Below are 20,074 nucleotides of genomic sequence, written 5' to 3'. Positions count from 1 at the left end.
TACTTGGAAACTACATGCTCAATTTGCTTTTAGAACCTGTGAAACCTTGTTATTTTTGGATAATAAAAAATTGACTAATCTTAGTAGAATTATTAAACTTAAAATCCTGATGTTATTTAGAAGAACTAAAACTAATCTGAAATTCTTTATGTTCACTGTAAAATAATATTATTCCAAAGAAATTAGGACAAAAATATAAGGAGGGAGTAAATTTTTATAATTATTTTTATAATGTGGTATACTTTCTAGGGAAGTAATTCATAGCATGAGTGACTGAACAAGATATCTATCACTGCTTTGGACTCTTTTTTTTTTTTGAGATGGAGTCTTGCTCTGTTGCCCAGGCTAGAGTGCAGTGGTGTGATCTTGGCTCACTGCAATCTCCGCCTCCTAGTTTAAGTGATTCTCCTGTCTCAGCTCCCCAGGGAGCTGGGATTACAGGTGCACGCCACTATGCCCAGCTAATTTTTGTATTTTTAGTAGAGACGGGGTTTCACCAAGTTGGCCAGGCTGGTCTTGAACTCGTGATCTCGTGATCCACCCACCTTGGCCTCCCAAAGTGCGGGGATTACAGGTCAGAGCCACTGCACCTGGCCATAGACTCATTATTTTTAAGTATGGTACAGTCAATTTCCCTAAAACATTCTCCCCCATAGAAACAAAGGAATAAGATGTTTTAATCTCAAAACAAATTACTGAAGAATATAATAAAGTTGTAACTTTGTTTTGGAATCCTAGGAAAGCTTTGGGCATTATGAAAATGGAGGTATTTGTGTATGTGCCAGAGGGAGGGGCAAGTTCTAGAAAAAATACTGCAACAAATTTTAGATTTCCAAATTTTAGATATCCAGGATGGTTCTCTGGGTTTCAGGTGATTGAAGTGTCTTAAGAATATATATATATATATATGTATATATATATATATATATATAAGTCATAGTAGCAAATTCTCTAGATAATGACTGTTTTATTTATATACAGAGAATATTGATAGTTGTCCAGATAAAATTTCAGAGTAATGATATTTTGAAATTTTCAATTTTCAATTTTTTTTTTTTTTTTTTTTTTTTTTTTTTTTTTTTTTTAGGGCTGGGCATGGTGGCTCACACCTGTAATCCCAGCACTTTGACAGGCTAAGGTGGGAGGATGAGAGGCCAGGAGATTGAGACCAGCCTGGGCAATTAGCGAGATCTCATCTCTACAAAAAAAATTAAAAAAAAATTAGCTGGGTTTGGTAGCACATGCCGATGGAGCTATCTACTTAGGAGGCTGAGGTGGGAGGATCCCTTGAACCCTGGAAGTTGAGGCTGTAGGGAGCTATGACAGTGACACTGCACTCCAGCCCTGAACTTTTTTTTGCATGGAAATAGTTGCAGAATGTTTTTGCTTGAATAAAATAAAAATATTTTAACAACTCATAGAATACTATGCCTCAAGGGTTATGAATTTAAACTTCAGTACTACTTCCTCCCCAACATATTCACAAAGACACAATGTACCCTCCCCTAAACTATCCATTATAAATATTCTATAAACTCAAATTTTACACAAAAGCTCACTGTTTTCAGGAATTGGCCTCTTGATGATCCTAGGTGACTTCTTGAGCATAATCTATCCTTCACACTAAGATGAACAATAACCGATTATCCCCACAGATCATAATTTCCTTAGATTATTATTGTATAAAATGAGACAGATGATAAAGAACACAAATTAGGTGTTTTGAGATGAGAATAAACCTACATCTGAAAAACTCAACTTAGCATAGTCTAAAACAGACATGGAAGGAATGGAGCCCTCTTATATGAACAACTGAATACTGCAATTTAGCATATTATTTGTTCATCATGGTAGATCATTTATTTTTATGTTATTATCTAAAATCCCACCTTAATGTATTTATAATACATATTTTTAAAAAGTACTGAGAAAGACTCTGGTATGCTCTAACTTTAACCTACCATTTATGATTACCAATTTATTTGTAGAGCAGGTAATTCTTTGTTACAAGGAATCAAAAAAAAAAAAATTGCTGCATTTTCTGCAAAGGCAGTGAGTGATTTCCTAGAAGAAAAAGCTTACAAAGCATATATACTATAAGTAAAATAGCACCGAGTTATTTTCCAGTACAAAAAGTACTAAACAACAGTGATAGTTTTAATGTTCAGTGTGAAACTTTGCTCTGCCTTTTGATTTAATAAGTGAGCCAGCTGAGATTTCTGTTTCTAGTTATATTACATTTAGTTCAACATATGGAATATATTTTTCACCTTCTGGAAGAGTATTGACTCTTCTATGGCACTGGGATATCATTTAATGATCGGGAAGAGTAAATTTCTACTAGACTAGATGAGTGAATAAACCAGAGGATATGATTTAAATCTTTGCACCCCCAGGTTGGATTAAGTAGCTTGCCTTTATATTTCCATAGTTTCCTGGCCATATCATTATGGCACTTATAATATATTAAGTATATGTGTTTAAAAGTCTGTTTCTCCTATTTGGCACAAGCTAATTGAAGACAGGGTTTATTATCTTGTCCACCTATCACGTATCTGTCATATAGTATGCAATCTATGTTTGTGGATTGAATATAGAAAATGATATATACCAGTGTTGCATTTATATGTCATAGTAAAAGCTCACTGAAATTAATATATTACATATTTTATGTTTTTCTGAAATTGATTTCAAATTTTTCTTTATAAATATAAAAGATAACTGTTTAGAGAAAACAAATTTAAAAATATACTGATAACCAATGAGAGTTATAATTTAATTGATCATTCTAGCTATATTACATGTGCACTATTATGGTTTTAAAGGGCATAATTTTACGACTATCATATTTTTCCTAGTGTATACTTTGCTCTCTCTTTGTAATTAAATGTGTAGAGGCATGTTTAACTCAGCATTCATTCATTCATTCATTCATGTAGTCAACAAAAATTACTTAATGAGTAGTGTATTGTTTTTGCATATAAGGAGAGAATACAGTGGTGTATAAGACATAAATTTTACCCACAAAGAGCTTATAGTATAAGGTAAAGAACACACAAAATAATTATGACATAAGGAAGAAAGGGTTAAACTAAGAATTGTGTAAAGTACTTTACATGATTTATTTCTATTAACATTCCTGTGTGATAGCACTGCTATCATCTCCATTTTACACATAAGAAAATGAGACTGAGGGTTGGAGTGATTTAGAGGTCATACAACTAGTAAATGAGAGATAGGATTCAAATCTGGTGATCTGATTCCAAAGTCAGGGTATTTGTTATATATGTTGCCTCCTACCAAGAAAGGGACAGAAAAAAATTCTAGACATTCACAGAACAATCATGATTTCCAGCCTATTTTTGGTGGGGGAGTGAGCAGTTGGAATAGAATGACGGCAGTGACATCTGTAGTGAGGTGTGATGGATGGGTAGAATTTGGACAGGTCAGGGTCTGGGAGAGCATAGTGAGCAAGGGGAATAGTTTGGGCAAATACACAGTTGCAGGCGTAAATGAGCAGTAAATAAGTCTGGCCAGAGATTAGGGTGTGTAAGGGAAAGCAGTGTGAGATGAAACTGAAAAATCATATATATCCTTGAATGTCAGACTTTGTAGGTTAAGGAATCAAAGATTAGAGCTCAGAAATAATAATGCAGAGCAGTGGGTTTTACCCTTTTTTCTGGGTCACACATTCTCCTGAGAAGATGGATAGATATACGGATTTTTTTTTTTCTAGAAAAGTTCACCTATACATTTGTTCATCCTGATTATATAATAAATGAATAATTCATATTTTCAAGAAAAATTAAATTTTTTTCATTTGTCTTCCTTTATCTAAAGATTTTTCTGCATCTGCATTTATTGCTGTTTTTCAGCAGTTTCTGGAAATATATCTTTCCTCTTGTTTGAGGTAGTTACCCTGTCTATCTGTGCTACTAGGCCTACCCTCCCCTGCCGCCTCTGCTCTCTTATTTCTATCTCCTTTCTTCCCTTCTTTGTTAAGCTCTAGGTATCAGTTTCCATCTCTTAGTTCCTCACTCCTATTCTCTCCTTTAATTTCAGTCCAACCTCTACTTGGGCCAAGCTATTTGGGAAATACTCATTAATTAGTAAGTTAAAAGCTTGGAAAAGTCCATCAATTAAAAAATTCTGCAACTTTTTCTTGTTTGTTTTTTTTGTGATGGAGTCTCACTGTGTTGCCCAGGCTGGAGTGCAGCGGTACCATTTCACGGTAACCTCTGCCTCCCAGGCTCAAGGGATCTTCCCACCTCAGCCTCCTGAGTACCTGGGACCACAGACTCGCACCACCACACCTGGCTAATTTAAAAAAGTTTTTCGTAGAGATGGGGTTTCGCCATGTTGCCCGGGCTGGTCTTGAACTCCTGAGCTCAAGCGATCCTCCCACCTCACCCTCCAAAAGTGCTGGGATTATAGGTATGAGCCACCACACCTGGCCTGCAACTTATTTTTAAACTCATAAATTTCCAAACACATTTAACTATAGAGTTTCTTTTTTCTCATTAGCATCTTTCAAAAGACCTGTGTTACAAGGAACATTAGTTTGAAAAGTGCTGAGCCAGAGTTCCTGACTCCTAAGCATAGGAATCTTTCCTTTTCTCTTACCACTTTACTTCCTGCTTGGTATCCTGTTGTGGGTTCTCCTTCATTGGCTGCCCTTTAAACCTTGTGCCACAGGGCATCTGATTTTGGCCTACTACTTCTCTATTTTCTCACTTCCCTTAGGTGATCTTACTGGTTTCCATTATGAACTCCATGCCCACCTTGGCTCTCAAATTTCAAACTTCTATTCTTTTGAAAATTTTGGAGGCCCAACAGGTCAAGCATCTTCATCTCCCACCCACAGAAGACCTTGCATCTGCACATTCCCACACACAGTTAATAGCTTCTAAACCACCTCTCCTCTCAGGCCTGATTCCCCTCATTCTTACTGCCTGCACTAGTCAGTTATTACAGTCCTCCACAAATTACCTTCTAATTTTTTTTTTTTTTTGGTAGCTGTCCCATTCTCCCCTTTCCTGCCTGCCGTCAACTTAGTTGAGGCTCTCATCACTGTTGCTTTGGAAAAGAGCCTCCTGTCAAGCTCTTACCTTAAGTCTGGGCATCCTAAAAACATATTCTACACAAGGGCCAGAGTGATTTTTTAAAAAAATTCATCACTGTCATGCTTAAAATCTTTCACAGTCTCACTGTGGCCTTCAGGATAAAATCAAGATTCCTTATGGCACATAAAGTTCCCTCCCTGAGCTTGTCAGTTTCAGCTTCAGAGACTCCCTGCCTCATGCGTTTTACCGAAGTAATTTAGAACTACTGTAGTTTCACACAGAAGTTAATGTTTTAGCATACATTTCCCGCCTTCTGCAACAACTCTCTAAATACTTCTAAATGTTTAACTTATTTTTCAAGACTCAAGAAAGGAAATACCCATTCTAATAAAGGCTTTCCAGAATCCATGTTATTCTAGGACCATTTATTGTGTTGTAATGGTTTCCTTTCTACATTTAGGTTAACTATTTTTTTTTCATTATCTCTTCTCCTCTATAACTTCCTGGAGGGCAGAATTTTGATCATATGTGTCTTTTTACTCCAAGAACCCACCATTATGTCTCACATAGAGTTGATATTCAATACTTATATTTGTTTTGGTGGGATAACCACATTCACCTGAGTGGTTTGGATCTGGCATCAGAGAATAAGAGTCCAAGAGGTCCTTCCAGGTCTTGTCCTTATTTTGTGTGATTCTTGACATTTTCTATTCTAATCTTCTATTCTAAGAGAAAACAATTGACTTGTTTTTATTGGACTGATGACTTGAACTGGTAGAGCATATTCTACTGGAATAACCATTTGTAAATTAATTGCCATCTAAATACTTGTCCTTAGACCTAACTGTTTAAGTATTTCTATAGCTGCTATTCTGGCTCTGCAACATCAAGTCATGGAAATAAACTAATTAAATAAAATATTTTCAGTCTGCAGAAAGACTTCTTGATCCTTCTGTATAGCACTGCTCTAACTGTAGTGGCAAAATCACTTTGTAAACTTATGTTTGAGTAAGTGGCAAAGTCTTTCAGAGAGAGGACGAGAACACACTTAGGTATGGCAGTGACAAGGTAATGAAGAGCTCACTCTTCCTTCTCTCCAAGTTGCTAACATCCATAATTCAGTACTAGGAAAATTGTTTTGTTATCTCGCATTTTCCCTCAAATGTGATCTAATAAGATGACCCATATATTTTCTCAGTAGGTGATCAATATCCTCATTCACATGCTTAAAACAATGATGAAAACTTAGTCACCTCCATATAGAAAAATATGGTCTCCTGGTAAGTTAGTTATTTATTGCCCTATTCTCCAGATTGGTAGAGAGTATGACTATAAATTTGTAGAGGAATTAGTTTATGATAAATTCTCCATACAGAGAAAAAAGTAGAAAATCAAAATGGGTTTCAACTATTACACTGTATTAAGAAAGAACAGATCTTATGAGTATGGTTTGTGAAACACCTGACCATAAAAAGGGTGGCTTTTATTCTTAAAATTAACAAAAAATGCAAATTATATATGATTTATGGTTGATGTCTACTATTGTGTAAATATGTTTGTTTGTCCCCTCCAAAACCCAGGTTGAAATTGAACCCTCAATGTGGCAGTATTGAGAAGTGGTGCCTTTAAGATGTGACTGGGTCATTAGGGCCCTGTCCTCATGAGTGAATTAATCCTTTTGTGGATTAATGAATTAATAGGTTATCATGGGAGTAGAACTCGTTGACTTTATAAGAAGAAAAAGAGAGACCTGAGATAGCATGTGAGTTCCCTCGGCCCCTCACATGTGATAACCCTCACATGTGATGCCAGGTGTGGCCTCAGGACTCTGCAGAGAGTCCCTACCAGCAAGAAGGCCCGCACCACATGCAGCCCCTTGACCTTGCACTTTTCAGTCTCCATGACTATATAAAATAAGTTTCTTTTCTTATAAATTATCCAGTTTCAGGCATCCTTTTATAAACAACAGAAAATGAACTAAGATAATGTCTAATAAGCATGGTTGAGTTGTGTCTTTTTATTACATTTTTAATTTATACAGTTTGGTTATCAGGGATGTTGTTACAGTTAAGAGTACCTTAGAGTGTTTCATAGATGACAGAATCATGGTTGAAGGGGAACATACGTATATGGAAATAAAAGAAATATGGATTACAGTAAAATGTTTGCACACTCTAAAAGGACCTGTAGACTTTTTGAAAATAATGAAAAGAGGCAAAAAGGCTCAATATTCAAGATGAAGCTTTTATTTACTTTTATAACACCTTAACTGATTTAAAAATTAAGTTAGAAATTTAAATACTTTAGCTTTTATAAGAAATAGGCATGTATTAATGTTGTCTCTAAGAGCATTGTGAATTCTGTGTTTGAAGCTGAATGTGAATCCTTTGGGTATACTATTTATGACTGGGAAAGCAACTTCCTCATTCAAAGAGAGAAAAAAGACTCATAAAGACTCATAAGGCTTTTTCAACATCAAATAGCTTTCACTAAACAACATTTTGATGAGTTAAGTGTGAGTGAGTCAGGGACATATGGATTAAATTTCCCTTGAAATACACATGGGTTTAAAAATTAAGGGGAAAATCCTGAGCAAAACGCATTTTAGAGAATTCAGAATGTTTAAGAGATATTTTCCCCCTAAATACAAGTATCAGGTTGAATAACTTCTAGTTAGATTCTGTAACTAAAATGAAATAAAAATAAATATGGAGGAACCTTTAAAAAATACTAGTTTTGTTGGAGACAGAATGTTACATTCACCATATCAGCACTGCAATGCACAGAGTTAGGCTTAAGCAGATTAATTTGAGTCTATCTGCACCGAACATGCTCTCTCCCATAGTACGTATTCAAGTCAACAGTTACAACAAAATTTTCTGTGCTACTGGCTTAGACTCTTATTCTTTTTTAAAGAACATATTCTTAGACAAACTCTTAGATTTCAGAATTCTGTAGTTTATTTTAATTATGTTTTCCCAGAATCTTGAGTTCTTTCTTCTCATATGCTGTATATTTTTGTTTTATTCTCCTTTTTAGCTCAGTTTGTAGGAAACATTCAATTTATATATAAACAACTTTGCCTCTGGTATCTGGATATTCGAAGTTAGGACACTGAAGGTCTAACTGTCAAGCTGATCATTTCAACTGTCTACTTTAATTTCTTAGGGAAGATACATTATCTGCCATAACTTCCTGGTTATTTGAGTTACCCAGAGGTAGTGGTAGCAGAGCTAATTCTCTTGATGACTTTTTTTTCTGTCACAATCTGAGTTAGTAGATATTCAAAAGATGTTAATGGGTAAGTAAATGGGCAAGTGAATGTAGTCAAAAAGACATTTAGGGAGGTAGAAATGGTCAGCCTTAAGAAAAAGTCGACATAATGCCCCCTCTTCCACCTGCCAGCCCTGTTTTCACCACTGGATACCTGATTTTGTTTTGATCAAGTAGAACAACAGCTATAGAATATGTATACAACCTAACCCAGTTTACAAGAAGAAAAACAGCTTGAAAATACATTGCCCTCTAAAAATCAGGGAAGGTACAACCGGGAACTGTCATGCACAACAAAGTGGGTCATGAAGGAGATGACTGGCACTTCAGAGAGCCTTTTAATAGATCTCCTCCTTACTTCCGTATTTTTCTCATTCTTAATTTACATAATCACTTTTCTGAATTTTGGATTCTTGGTAAGTGTGTGTGTGTGTAAAGAAATGTAAACCTACCATTATGAAAAACACAAATTAAAAATAAATCCAACTCTTACATTTGAATACTTCTTCCCTGTGTTGCTATCTCCCTGTACTAACTACTTTAAAAAAAAAACAAAGTAGCATTACAATCCATTGGATATAGAACACCTTTTCTATTTGCTAAATTTTTTTTTACAGTAACAGTACTTGTGGTATTTTGACGTTATAAATTGGAACTTACAGAAACATTTAGTTAAAATGACACGTTTACCAGAAGCGGAAATGCAATAAAGATTAGCTTAACTTTAGGTGTTCCTATCCTGGAAAATTCAAGTGATGGCTGAATTGAAATTCAGCTTTTGGTATAATTAACTTATACCAAAAAACAAAAGACAAAACAAAACTTATTAAGAGCTATTGAAATTATTTGAATAATTCAGTTAGTATGAACAGACAGTCTGATAATTTGAGCCCCCAAATATTTATTTCAACAGATCATAAGTTTTGGTTTGTCTTTTGTTTTTTGATATAAACTAATTCAATAATTATCTCAGCTTTCCAGTTTACCTACACAATATTTTTAAGTGGGAACCTTTGAGGGCAAATAATTGTGTTAGGAGATTTCTTCACAGTTCAAAGCTACACAGTATATGAATGCTGTCTTTAAGGGATCTAGTCTAAAAGGACAGAGAAAACATGGAAGAACATCTACAATGCAAGGCTTTATGTGGTATGTGTCTTAAGAATGATACAATCAATATGTTGTGGGGTGGCTAGAATAAAGTAAGACAGATAATAACATGTCTTGGTGAGGATATGGAGAAATCGAAACCCTCACATGCTGCTGATGAGAATTCAGAATGGCACAGCCTCTTTGGTAAATAGCCTAAAAGTTAAATGTGGATTTATTATTTGACCCACTAATTCCCCTCCTATGAATATACCTAAGATAGATGAAAACATATGTCCACATGAAATCTTGTAAAATGTTTACAGCAGAATTATTCATAGTAGTGAAAAGGTGGAAACAACTTGAATGTCCATCAACTAATGAGCTGATATATAAAATGTGGTGTATCCATACAATGGAATAAGTGCCATAAAAAGGACTACATGCGGCCGGGTACGGTGGCTCATGCCTGTGATCCCAGCACTCTGGGAGGCCGAGGCAGGTGGATCACGGGGTCAGGAGATTGAGACCATCCGGCTAACATGGTGAAAACCTCTCTCTACTAAAAATACAAAAAAATTAGCTGGGCGTTGTGGCAGGTGCCTGTAGTCCCAGCTTCTCAGGAGGCTGAGACAGGAGAATGCCGTGAACCCAGGAGGCAGAGCTTGCAGTGCATGAAGATCATGTGCCACTGTACTCCAGCCTGGGCAACAGAGTGAGACTCCATCTCAGAAAAAAAAAAAAAAAAAAAAGAAGGACTACATGACAAAATATGGAAAGGGCTTGATGACACCATGCTAAGTGAAAGAAGGCAGCCATTAAAGACTATCTATGATTCCATTGGTATAAAATGTCCAGAATAAGCAAATCTATAGAGACAGAAAGTAGATTAGTGGTTGTCCAGGACTGCAAAGGAGGGAACAGGAAAATTGGTGAAGAAAGGCAAATGGTAACAAGGTTTCTATCTGGAGTGATGAAATATTTTAAAATTGATTTTGGTAACAGTTGCATAACCTTGTGAATGAATATACTAAAAAATCACTAAATTGTACAATGTAAAAGGGTCAATTATATGATATGTGAACTATATCTCAATAATGCTACTTCCAAAAAAATGCTAACAAAAATATTATGGAGATGATATGATTGGCCAGTGAATATTTCATCAGTGTTTTAAATGGGTCTAAAAATGCGTAGGGTTTTTAACAGGAGGAGATGGGAGAGGGAGTGGAACAGAGAAATAGAAGGATATTTCAGGTGAAGAAGTTTGGACATTAGTTTGGGTATATATATATATATATCACCTAATAACAATATATGTATATGTTGCTATTAGTAATAGCATATATATATGCAAACAAAAAATAAAATTATTACAATTTACAGAACTGATCATAAAGCATAAAGAACCATCATTGTCATTAACTCAGAATTCCCTAACTTAGTAAAATTACTAACTTTTGGAAGAAACAATAAGGAACCCATATAAATTCCAATTCCATTATGTAAACTATTTCTATTGTCACTCAGCATATGTGACAGAACTACCATTCTAAAAGAAATGAAATACATTTCATTGGTGGGATGTCATTTTTTCAATTTAATTAAATCCTTCACTTATCAATTTATATAAATTTGAGTTAATCTTGAATTTCAGTTACTCAATAGTTATTTGAAGAAACAACTTGCTAACGTTCAAATTAAAATAGGTAATCAAGATTTTATATTAAAATTCATTGAATTATACCAATTTCAATGTTTTCAGTAAAAAAGTAAATTGAAATCTTTAGTCACATATGGGATTTAGGTACTAATTCACTTTGGCGAATCACTACAAACTAAAAATGCAATTAAAGTAAATTAAGTTAGGTTTTATTAATATAATAATTACTTTATTGATTGGCATACGTCTATATTATAATAATATTAGCCATTTGCTACAGTAATACATAATAAATTGGGTAATTAGTAGTCACACACATTTAACTTGCCTCTTGAGATGAACAGCTTGGGAAGAAAGGGAACTAAAAGTGAAACAGAAAATTGTATGACATTTAAAGCTATAGAGTTTTGTGGAACATTTTGTCTTTATTACAACTAGAAAACTCCAAACAAAATGGAGAAAACATAAGAAAAGGTCAACATTTAAGTAAAATTGTACTAAAAGCAGTCTATTTATCATATTGTTTTTAACTTACCAGATTGATTTGGACCACACATAGACTATAAGCAAAACTAAAATGAATTATTAAACATATTCATATACTTCCAATGTAATGGAACCAGTGTAAAAATTGAGTTATAAACAGAAGATGTCATTTTTACATAATTTTAGAAGAATCTTTAATGATATATACCTACACACACACTCACACACACATATTCAAATATACTATTTGGTATATTTTAGTTTAAACCATATACTATGTATTTGTAAGGAAATACATTATTTTGCATACTTCTTAACGTTATGCAAGTTACTTAATCTCTTGACCTGTTTATCTTTATTTCTAAAATTGGTGGTAATCATTTCTACCTTATTGGGTTGTTGTTTAGATTAAGTGGGTTACTGCCCACAAATCTGTCTGAACACCTATCCTAACCCTAGGCCTAACTCTTTTTTATTTAGAAAAGTTCACCATATCCATTTGTCAATATTTTCAGCTATAAGGAAAATAGTTTTAAAAACATGAAAATGTAAATATACTCAAGAGTAACTGCTATTAAACAGTTTTCAACAGGCAGAAAATACAGACTTTCCTTTCACAGAAAATGTTAAATCTATAATAGCAGCATCATTTATATACAGAAAAAAGCTGGTTTTGATGTCTGGCTCCTAGCACTTCATGCAGGCTATTCTTTCTCTCTCTCTCTCTCTCTCTCTCTCTCTTTTTTTTTAATAAACAGAAATTGATCCTACCTTTTGAATTAAAAAAAGAAAAGAATTAATCTTAACTAAATTAGTACTTTTCTCTAAGTTTTCTGTACTAATTAGCATACTTTCTTCTATTTGAATTTAACTTATTATTACATAATGGCAAATCATAATGCATATCTGCTTATCTGTATGCCTATGTCAGCAAAACAGAGTTTTATAAATAACAGGAAATTGTAGTATGCTAATCAGCAGATTTAGGTTTACCTTTACAATTATAAAAATGATGTATTCTTTCATATCTATTCTAAAAATCTAAGAACTCTAATTACTTTTATATATGTGAAAGTATATTTCTTATACTAATAATACGCAAGCCATTTCATTAAGTTGTCATGAAAAGATAAACCTGTAATTTTTATCTCAGAGACTGAAATAGGCACTTTTTACTTTATGTATTTCTGAGATAGCAAATATATATGAGATTATATTAATGTTATACGCAGATTTTAGGATTTCTTGGGTTTGTGTTTTTTATTTTTATGTTTATTTATTTATTTATTTTGAGGTGGAGTTTCGCTCTGTCGCCCAGGCTGGAGTGCAATGGCATGATCTCCGCTCACTGCAAGCTCCACCTCCCAGGTTCACGCCATTTTCCTGCCTCAGCCTCCCGAGTAGCTGGGACTACAGGCGCCTACCACCACGCCTGGCTAGTTTTTTGTATTTTTAGTAGAGACGGGGTTTCACCGTGTTAGCCAGGATGGTCTCGATCTCTTGACCCTGTGATCCGCCCAGGTTGGCCTCCCAAAGAGCTGGGAATAAAGGCATGAGCCACTGTGCCTGGCCTGAGTTTTAATTTGGATTTAAGTCTCCTGTAAGGGTGACATTTTCTTTAGGCAGTGTAGCTCTGTCAGGCTACTTAGAATGACATGTTATGAGTAAGACAGACATTATTATTAAACAAATTTTAATTTCTGCAACAGAGATAACCATGATTTGGACAATAATTTCTTAGGGCAAAAACAGTTATGTATTGATGTAACTGCATCTTTAACTAATAGCTGATTTCTTAAACTTAAGAATTCTGGCTTGTAATAAAGTTCTAAAAGTGAATTTTATGTAACCTTGTAACTATTATGTTAGTCTAGATTAATAGGCTTCAGCATTTACAAAATGAATCTATTCTTATAAAATATGCAGAATATTTCTGTGGCCCTTCATAAAACATCCATTCCTTACTTTTCCACGGCATTCAAGGTTCAGAGTATATTTGTGGACTGCTGTTTTTAAAATGAACTCTACAGAGTAGGCAGAGGATCCATACTTTAGGACAGCTGTAACACACAAGGATCCTGCTAGAAGAGTATGAGTTAGGACCAGGTATATTATAGATAGGAACAGGTGTGCTCAATGACAAATCCGTTAAAAGAAATTAGAGGAGTCTTGATTCAGTGAATTGGTCAGAAGTCATATAATTTGATTTTAAATAGTTTATTTCAAGCATATTTTCACTGTTCTTTAGGTGTTTGAACTTAACTTTTTTGGGGGCTTTTTTCTTATAAACATAAATTAATATTAATAATTAGCTACCATTAAAGAAGAGAAATATATAAAGGTTATTAGTCTTCGTTGAATTGTGCCACTGGCATTATTGGGCAGTCTTACAATAAATTTCAAGGGACTATGTAAATCTGTATTAACTAATTATCTTCAATAGGAACAAAGGACCAGGGAGTCAATCTGAACTGTACAATTATTAAACATCTCTGCTAGCATATATGAATAGGAAAGACAACACATAATATAACAAGGGTCAGAAATAACATTTGTGAATTTTCTATATTCTTTAAGATGAAGAATGAGACCAGCAGAAAAGAAAACACATCTGGGGGCAAACAGAATCAATGACCTTCATTAGCTTAAATTTCCAAATGGCCTCAGATAAAAATCTCTGAGCTACTAAAACAAACCACGAAAACAACAAAACCAAAACTTGAACATTTACTTAAGAATTTGAGGCAAACATTTGGTCATAGACTTAAGAGTACATTTAAATCGAAAAAAAATAGTTTTTATAATACAGAAATGTTAATAATATAGAAATATCTAAGAACTAGCATTAGAGTAAACTTATTAAATATTTTCTTTCTTAATCTAGAAGACGGAGAATAATGTGCTATCTCCAGTTTACAATTAACAGTAACATCTTCTCTTTGAAGATGAAAAGACAACTCTTTCAACCAGTAGAAATAAATCACTAGAGACTTTCATAAAGCCATGCCAGATAATTTTCAGTTCCTTGCAACAAGTGTGATTTTGTGTCAAGAATTATAAATATAAGTCCACCTCTCTATTGCCACCTGCCACCTCAACCTTGTGTGGGCTGCAAGTATAGAACTAAGACTCAGCTACTTTTTGAGACTCTGAAGCAGGAGTTTTTAAGGTGAGGTTGGGGATATAATTCCATGGACTGATTTTCAGGGGTCAGTGATCACTATAACATTGTGTACAGAACTGTATGTGCCTCTTCATGAAGCCATTTGCTTTCATCAGATTCTCAAAGTGGCTTAAAACTCAAAAAAGGTTATGGGTGAATACGCTAAGATATCCATACCCCATCTGGTCACTGTAGAATCACATCCAGAATTGATCTCAGACATCTATCACAACAAGATAAACTGAGGCAGTAGGGGAAAGAATATCTGCTGGTGGTTTAGGAATATGAGGCTACAGAACAAAACAGGAGTGGAGAGAGACATTCTTTAGAGTGACAAATGGGAGGAAATGGCAAATTCAGTTGGCACCTGGGTGAAGGACCTATTGGCTCTTAAGAGTGTTGGAGACACATGTAAATCAATGAGCCTGTCATCCTGTCCCACTTCCCAATTATAATATAGGCACTTAGATGTGAGTAACTGATACTATTATTATTTCTTCTATATAAAAAGTTGCTCTTCATTACCTAGAAATTTGATGATATTCATTTATTGCCAGTAACATACACATTACTTTGGGGTCTTGTCTTCAATATTAGAAATGAGATAAAGTAACTTTTTAACATTCGTGTGATTGAGCATTGTTACAACCATTGGCACTCATTCATTTACTAGGAGACAGATTTTGAATTCAGTAGCTTTGTGTTCATTTACAACAAATAGGAAAAACATATTTTAAAATTTACCTGCAAGGTTGTCGATTTCTTTCTCCTGTAGCAGACTGACTGCATCATCGTCTCCTTCCAGCATAAGTTCTGTCTCTGCATTCTGGTTCACTATTGCTTGACTTCTGAATGTTTTCTTTGACTTTACTACATCTTCTTCCGTGCCTAATCACAATGAAAATATAATAATTTAGGTTATTATGATTGTTTCTGCTTATAGTAGGTATTATAAATAATTGATTGCTTTATGATAATTATATGCTGCATTTACATATTACTTTACAATTATAGAACATTGTAACCTTCTTTACCTTGTTTGGTTTCCTGTGAGAAACATGGGGTGTGAGGAGCTGTAATCACTGACCCTTATTTTAAAGATGAGGAAACTACATGCATTTTGGAGGAACCCAGCAATTGCTAATGTTAGAGAAAATAACTCTACCACGTCTTAGGATTGGAAGATCCATGTCTTAGGGCTCTAAGATCAGTGTATGTTGCACAAAAGTCTGTACTTCACCCCAAATTTATTTTCTTAAAATCACACTATTTTACATAATCACACTTTGTCTAAATTAGCTAATCAATTGCTAATTAGCTAATTAGCAGATCATTTTTGAAAGTAGATGAGATAGGTATGCAGAAAACAAAAAACCATTCACATGTGAGGGGAAAAATGATTATCATTGGAAAGTTACAGGAAGGCGGAGTTAGAAATTATGGAGACATAAAAGCTTCTTCATAATATCTATTTCTTTAGCAATTAGTGAAATAAATACTGGTTTTTCTGAAATGATAGCCTTATTTTGCTATATATAACAACACAAAAAGCTGGCCGGGCGCAGTGGCTCACGCCTGTAATCCCAGCACTTTGGGAGGCCGAGGGGGGCGGATCACGAGGTCAGGAGATGGGGACCATCCTGGCTAATACGGTGAAACCCCGTCTCTACTGAAAATGCAAAAAATTAGTCAGGCGTGGCGGCGGGCCCCTGTAGTCCCAGCTACTTGGGAGGCTGAGGCAGGAGAAAGGCGTGAACCCGGGAGGCGGAGCTTGCAGTGAGCCGAGATCGCGCCACTGCGAGACTCCGTCTCAAAAAACAAACAAACAAACAAACAAACAAACAAACACACAAAAAGCCAAAACCAAAACACATGAAAATAAGCAGAAAAACTGAAATATTGTAAATATTGCAAGATTTAACCTGGCATTAATGTGTAAGTTAGAAATGAATGCATATGAATCCCTCAAGAATTTGACTGCTTAACAAATATTTTCATAGTTACATTCAGACACCTGCTTTGGCAGGTGACAATTAATATAAAATTATCTGAACTGAAGGCAACTTTTATAAATGCATACACCACCCACACCCACACAAACACCACACACATGAAATACTTTTATATCACTTGAAGCTGAAATTCCATTTAGAATAAGGCATTGTAATTTACTGTATTCTGTATTAGGATATAGTCTTCAAGGAGCAGCATTAACTCGGAAAACGTCTTCGTATCTCATTTGGTGTGGTGGATATATTCCTGGAAATGGGAGCCTTATAAATCAGTCCTATACGGTGTCGTATTATATTTTTAGGGGACATTACGGTGTTGAAACATAGACAATGGCTCTCCAAATGATGTCATGCCTTTGGTCGAAAGTTTACAATACTTTTGGTCAATTCACCCAGGCCCATACCATAGAACTTCCAACAGTCCATTACTGCCTACTGATATTTGCTCAACCATTGTGCTGTTGTTGTTTGAGACAGGGTCTTATTCTGTCACCCAGGCTGGAGTACAGCGGCATGATCACAGCTCACTGCAGCATCGACCTCCCAAGCTCAAGCAATCATTCTACCTCAGCTTCCTGAGTAGGTGGGACCACAGACGCATACCACAATGCCTGGCTACATTTGTTTTTGGTAGAGATGGGCTCTTACTATATTCTCAGGCTGGGCTTGAACTCCTGGGCTCAAGTGATCCTCCCACCTTGGCCTCCCAAAGTGCCAGGATTATATGCATAAGCCACTGTGCCCAGCCTCAACCATTTTCTTGCAACTACATCTGGCTGTCATACAACTTGCACTGTAAAATAGTTATCTTTTTTCCTTTTTCTCTTTGCATTTTGCATACTTCTTTTTCTCAGTGAATATAGGCCAATTCTGTTTGCTAAAATATGAAAAAATTGACTCAAAGGCCACCAGAGTAAAAACACATGTTGAGGAACATAGTCACATCACAATACCATTACAGAGTGTCACTGGCTGAGAGGTATACTCTGTCATTCTAGCTCCTACTGGATAACCACATTTACAGCACATGGTTAATACATACCATAAATGTATAAAGTAATAGATTGTTAAATATATATTTTGATAAATACTTCAGAGACAAATAGTATTACAAATCAATGCTACATTGGAGGGGAGGGGAATTAAATGGGTTCCATGTGTATTGTTCTTTCACTGGCCCACAGATAATTATTATTTCTGGAATAAAAGATTGGGGATAGATCACTGAATGCTTCAGAACCTTATCTTAATTCTATTTGATTTTTGGTAATATAAAGCCAGCAAAAGAGTAATCTTCTGAGGGTAGCTATCTTTATAACTTGTTTGCTTCCTGGGCAAACAGAAATACAGAGCTTGCATCATTTGAGAACAAAAGAGGCAAATCCAATGATTAATAATTCAGAAATCTCTCCTGAGGTCTTCTTAGCTGTATTTCTGGACTTTGCCTGAATACTATTAACTGAACATTTCTCTTACTGAGCTAATTGTCTCTTGCTCCTTCTCCTCCTCGTATTTTGGCCAACCATGTACTTTAGCAGAAACCTAGGAATTCATCCTGCATGGTGACTGCCACGGCCCTAGTTCAGGCCATCACTGTTTTTGGTCTAGAGGGTGTCAACAGTTGCCTTACTCACACCACCTTCCATACTTTTGTCAGAGTGATTTTTATAAAACACAAATAAGTTGAGGATATTTTCCTATTAAAATTATTCATTAACTCCTCCCAATCAAGTATACCTAAAGCAAGACTTAGACTGGAGGATAAAATCCAAACTTCTTAGCATGGCTTGCCAAGGCCTTTTATCCTCTCATTACCAGTTCTGTGTTTTCACCACACCCTCCTCAGCAATATTGGACCACTTATAGCTTCCAAAATATGTCATGCTTTCACATACCTCTTTACCCATGCTAATGTTATTCCCTCTGCAGGGTATGTTACTACCTTTCCTCCTTGGCCTGGCTAATTGCTACTTGCCCTTCAAAACTCACTTGCTTCAGCTGTCTTTCCTAACAAACCCTACCGCACATTCACAGCTTACACATAATTCAACTGCACTGTATAGGTGTTACCTATGATGTGTCTGTCCTCTCCACTAGGCTGTAGTCCCATTTCTGTAGCTTCAGTGCCTGGTGCCCAGCAGTTGTGCCACAAACATGTGCTGAACTGAAGTTCAAGTTCACCCCACCACCCTATTCCCTTCTCTGATTTCTTAAGAGCCCTTGTGTGTTCTTTCCCTTACGCTTCCACCATACCTCTTGAACCCTGCTACTGCAGAATTTACAGGTATTGTAACTGCTTGCTTATTTATCTCCACAAAAGCCTCCAAGTTCCTTCATGCCTGGAAACATGTTTTTGTCTTGGTATTCTCAGTACTTAGCACGCTGCCTAGCACAGAGCAAACCCTTAAAAATCCTGAATAAATGTATAAACTCAGACATTACAGTTACCCTTGCCTATTTCAAAAGTCTGAAGTTCCCAGGATATCTTGGAGTCTCAGTGAGTCGCCTTTAGTTTGTGGCAAGCTGGAGAATCTATGTATTTACAGGAAAAAGAACTTGTTTTTTTTTAACAATAAAGTCAAAAAAGCCTTTTAAGTGTGGGTAATCTAATAAAGCAAGTTTTTCCTTATATAAAAATCAGGGGCAATCTTTGTCAGTAAAAAAAGCTTTATATTACTTTTGTATTACCAAAATAAATATTTACCAATGAAGAAAATGTAGTAGAAGAAAGGTGAGCTCTGAAATGTATATCAAGCTTTCAATTTTATCCCCTCTGGTTTTAAAGTAGTAAAACAATCATGACTTTAAAAGATATATAGTAAACTAATCCATATCAACACACTAAGCTTGTCATCCTTGTTCAAGTGTTATCAGTTTGCAGCTCAGCAAACTTCCTGATTTTATGGTACTGCACCAAACATTTATCTAAATTAAAGCGTATGAGATCTAAAGGTGCTTTTCAATCACAATATCCTTTATGAATTAGAGTTTCATTCATCAAAATTACAGGCAAAAAGAGGTAAGGTCTCAAAGGGCTGTCTCATTACAAGGCTTGTAAACACTGTCCTTAGGAAGAAAAGGTTTAACACCCAACAAATCAAAATCTGATTGGGAAGAGAATTTATTTGAGATCATCTATCTTCAGAAGACTGTTGGACCGAGTGCACTTTTTGGCCTCTTTTAGCCATTCATCAAGAAATTAACAAGCGAATACCACAAACTACCAGAACCCCTTGGATCTGAAAATGTATACTATGTGTAAAGCTGGGTAGGATAGACATATATATGTGCTATGGCCTATGAAAACATTAAAATACCAAAAAAT

At 35.3% G+C, this 20,074-nt stretch overlaps 1 protein-coding gene across 7 annotated transcripts in view; it reads right to left on the bottom strand.

Annotated features, from left to right (window-relative positions):
- NBEA (neurobeachin) overlaps positions 1-20,074 on the bottom strand; it is a 742,365-nt gene that overhangs the window by 219,771 nt on the left and 502,520 nt on the right. For all 7 annotated transcript variants that reach the window (XM_028837519.2, XM_028837523.2, XM_028837524.2 and 4 more), the window contains one exon: positions 15,482-15,625. In XM_028837519.2, coding sequence (XP_028693352.1) covers positions 15,482-15,625 — 144 coding nt within the window. The remainder of the gene's footprint in view (positions 1-15,481; positions 15,626-20,074) is intronic.

The sequence above is a fragment of the Macaca mulatta genome, chromosome 17 (assembly GCF_049350105.2).
Source record: "Macaca mulatta isolate MMU2019108-1 chromosome 17, T2T-MMU8v2.0, whole genome shotgun sequence".
Lineage (NCBI taxonomy): Eukaryota > Metazoa > Chordata > Mammalia > Primates > Cercopithecidae > Macaca > Macaca mulatta.
Note: the sequence above shows the minus strand (reverse complement) of the source record. Positions and strands in the feature narration are given on the sequence as shown.